The sequence below is a fragment of the Primulina huaijiensis genome, chromosome 9, assembly GCF_012295235.1.
Source record: "Primulina huaijiensis isolate GDHJ02 chromosome 9, ASM1229523v2, whole genome shotgun sequence".
NCBI classification, from domain to species: domain Eukaryota; kingdom Viridiplantae; phylum Streptophyta; class Magnoliopsida; order Lamiales; family Gesneriaceae; genus Primulina; species Primulina huaijiensis.
Genome location: NC_133314.1, coordinates 5,613,817 through 5,617,763, shown reverse-complemented (window position 1 = coordinate 5,617,763; position 3,947 = coordinate 5,613,817). Strand labels below are relative to the sequence as shown.

At 39.7% G+C, this 3,947-nt stretch overlaps 1 protein-coding gene across 1 annotated transcript; it reads left to right on the top strand.

Annotated features, from left to right (window-relative positions):
* Nucleotides 1-905: 905 nt before the first annotated feature.
* Nucleotides 906-2,105, top strand: LOC140983828 (uncharacterized). Its single transcript, XM_073450985.1, has one exon. The coding sequence runs from the start codon at nucleotides 906-908 to the stop codon at nucleotides 2,103-2,105; it is 1,200 nt and encodes a 399-aa protein (XP_073307086.1).
* The last annotated feature ends 1,842 nt before the right edge of the window (nucleotides 2,106-3,947 follow it).

The window sequence follows — 3,947 nt, the reverse complement described above, 5'->3', positions numbered from 1 at the left end:
TGATTTTTTCATTTTCTCTGTTTGACAGTGCATGCGAAGATCGCAAAGCCCTGACTTGCTTATCTTTGATTCGGAGATCGAAAGAACTGGGCGAAGACTAAGAAAATCAAGAAGAGAAGAGATCCAAGCAATGGCCGAAAACAGAGAGAATGACAGACATAACCCGCCAGAGGCTATACCAATGAGAGATCACTTCCGACCAGTGATCAACACACATTATTCTGGCGTTGCTCGGGGGACTATAAACGCCAACAATTTCGAGCTAAAGCCTACTCTGATAAATATGGTTCAGCAGAACCAGTTTGTTGGAACCGCCACTTCAGACCCTCACGTGCATCTACGGACTTTCCTGGAGATTATTGACATGGTAAAGATTAATACTGTTCCTGATGATTTTTATTAGACTGCGTTTGTTTCCGTTTTCTCTAAGGGACCAAGCAAGAGGATGGCTCCAATCACTGCCGCTTGGGAGCATCACGACATGGCAGGAGTTAGCAACGAAGTTTCTTGCTAAATATTTTCCCCTTGCGAAGTCTGCATAGTTGAAGATCGAGATCAGCGCTTTCAGGCAGACTGATTTTGAGCAGTTGTATGAGGCATGGGAAAGAAACAAGGAGTTATTGAGAAAGTGCCCGAACCATGGTTTTGAAGATTGGGTGCAAATTGAATTATTCTACGACGGTCTAAATGGGCATACACAAGGAACAGTGGATGCAGCAGCTGGTGGCACGATCTTTGCCAAATCTCCTGATCAAGCTTATGACTTACTTGAGCAGATGGCTATAAATAGCTACTAATGGCCGTCTGAGAGGTCAGGAGTAGAGAGGACAATTGAAGTTTATGCTGTGGATCCTATTACGTCACTGACAACTCAAGTATCTGCACTGACCACACAAATCGCAGCTATGAAGAGCACAACAGAGACTGAGGGTCCATCGATTGTCGCTGAAGAACCACCTCTTCCTGAAGAATCTCAGTACATCAACAACATGAATTTTGGTGGCTATGGAGGATATCGAGGTAACCATCCCCTTAATACTTATCATTCTGGTTTGAGAAATCACGAGAATTTTTTATATGCAAATAATAAGAATGTCTTGAATCCTCCCCAGGGGTTCAATACATCAAAAAAGAAAGAGAAGCCATCATTTGAGGATCAGGTATGTACATTTGTTGCTGAATCTGGCAAGAGAATGACTAGGACTGAGTCTCGTTTTGATAGTATGGAAACTCACATAGGAAATATGGGTGCCACGAAGAAATCCTTGGAGACACAAATTGGACAATTGGCTACTGCATTAAGAGATCAGAATAGAGGCCATTTCCCAAGTAATACTGAAGTTAACCCAAAGGAGCCATGCAAGGCAGTTACTTTGAGAAGTGGAAAAGAACTTGAAGTTGAAACATCCAAAAAGAAAGTGGAAAGTAAGAAGACAGTTGAAGATGGTGAATCTGAGGAGATCGAGGAGAAAAAAATTGAGTCCAATACTGAAGTTGAAGTTGAACAGACTCGTATATTGAAGCCGACCCTTCCATACCCTCAGAGGTTCAAGAAGAAGAATCTGGATGATCAGTTTGCAAAATTCTTAGAGATTTTCAAGAAGATTCACATCAATATACCATTTGTTGATACTTTAGAGCAAATGCCAAACTATGCAAAGTTCATTAAATATGTGATGTCTAAGAAGAGGAAGCTACACGAGTATGTGACCGTGAAGCTGACTGAGGAGTGTAGCGCCATTCTGCAAAAGAAGCTACCACAAAAATTAAAAGATCCATGGAGTTTTACTATTCCTTGCTTTATTGGTGGTTCTCAATGTAGTAGAGCTTTATGTGATCTAGGAGCAAGTATTAATCTAATGTCATTTTCTATTTACAGGGAATTGGAGATTGGAGAGGTTAAACCAACCACTAGAATCTTGCAGCTTGTAGACAGAAGACTCACATATCCATGTGGGATCGTCGAAGATGTACAAGTAAAAGTGGATATATTTATTTTCCCTGATGATTTTGTTATTCTAGATATGGAGGAAGATCACGATGCTCCATTAATTTTTTGGGAGACCTTTTCTAGCGACTGGAAGAGCATTGATAGATGTACATAAGGGAGAACTCACCTTGAGAGTTGGTGGAGAAGCAGTCATTTTTAATATCTATCATGCCATGAAAAGGTCAAATGAGGTAAGTATTTGTAAAATTATTGATGTTATAGATTCATGTGTATATCTTCATTGTGCAGGAATTAGGGACCCCTTGGAAATTTTTGGTTGGTGCCACTGGAACTGATGATGAAGATGATTGGGAACTGAAAGAGCAACTTGTGGCCCTTGATGCATTGCGGAAAGAAAGAAAAAAAGATGCACCGCTTGAGGAGTTGACGTAGATGAGCAAACAGAGGTAATAACATTTTCCCCAGATTTGAAGGAACTACCAAGCTATATTTGTTATGCATTCTTAGGTTAGATGTCGACATATCCGGTAATCATCTCTTCCTCCCTTACTTGATAAGAAAAAGATAAATTGTTGACAGTATTGAAGAAATTTTAAACTGCATTAGGATGGTCGATTTCTTATATTAAAGGAATTAGCCCTACTATATACATGCATAAAATTTTGGTGGAGGAGTCGTATACTCCTTATGTGGATCATCAAAGGAGGTTGAATCCAGCGATGAAGGAAGTTGTAAAAAATGAGGTGCTAAAATTGTTAAATGTTGGTGTGATTTATGCTATTTCTGACAGTAGTTGGGTGTCTCCTGTGCCAGTTGTACCTAAAAAGGGTGGAATAAATGTGGTAAGAAATGAAAATGATGAACTAATATCTACTCGTACTGTAACTGGTTGGAGAGTATGTATTGACTATAAGAAGTTGAACAATGCCACACGTAAATATCATTTTCCATTGCTTTTTATTGATCAGATGCTTGATAGACTTGCTCGTTATTGTCATTTTTGCTTTTTAGATGGTTATACAGGTTATAACCAGACTGCTATAGCGCCAGAAGATCACGAGAAGACTACTTTCATGTGTCCCCTATGGCACGTTCGCTTTTAGAAGGATGCCTTTTGGGCTATGCGAAGCGCATGCTACTTTCCTGAGGTGCATGATGGTCATATTTGCAGATATGGTGGAGGGCATCATGGAAGTATTCATGGACGACTTCTCAGTATTTGGCTCTTCGTTTGATCATTGTTTACATAACTTATCCATTATTTTGCAGAGATGTCAGGAAAAGAACCTAGTTCTTAATTGAGAGAAATGTCATTTTATGGTCCATGAGGGTGTTGTTCTTAGACATAAGGTGTCTTCTAGGGGATTGGAGGTAGACAAAGCCAAAGTGGTTGCAATTGAAAAACTCCCTCCACCAAGGAACTTCAAAGGAATAAGGAGCTTTCTAGGACATGCGGGGTTCTATCGTAGATTTATTAAAGATTTCTCTAAAGTCACTAAACCCTATGTAATTTTCTTGAAAAAGTGTCTACTTTTATCTTTGATGATGACTGTTTGCAGGCATTCGAAAATATCAAGAAAGCATTGGTGACAACATCGATTATGATAGTACCAGACTGGAAGGAACCATTTGAATTAATGTGTGACGCGAGTGACTATGCAGTTGGCGCTGTCTTAGGCCAAAGAAGAGAAAAGATGTTTAGGGAAATTTACTATGCAAGTCGCAACATGGATGCTACACAGCAAAATTACACTACGACTGAAAAGGAGATGCTTGCAGTAGTATTTTCCTTCGACAAATTCATGCCTTATCTGATCATCACAAAGGTAGTTATTTTTACTGACCATGCAGCTATTCGCTACCTATTCGCCAAGAAGGATGCAAAACCACGCTTGATAAGGTGGATTTTGCTACTACAAGAATTTGACTTCGAGGTCAAAGATAAAAAAGGAGTGAGAACCAAGTGGCAGACCATTTGTCGATACTTGAGTTAGAG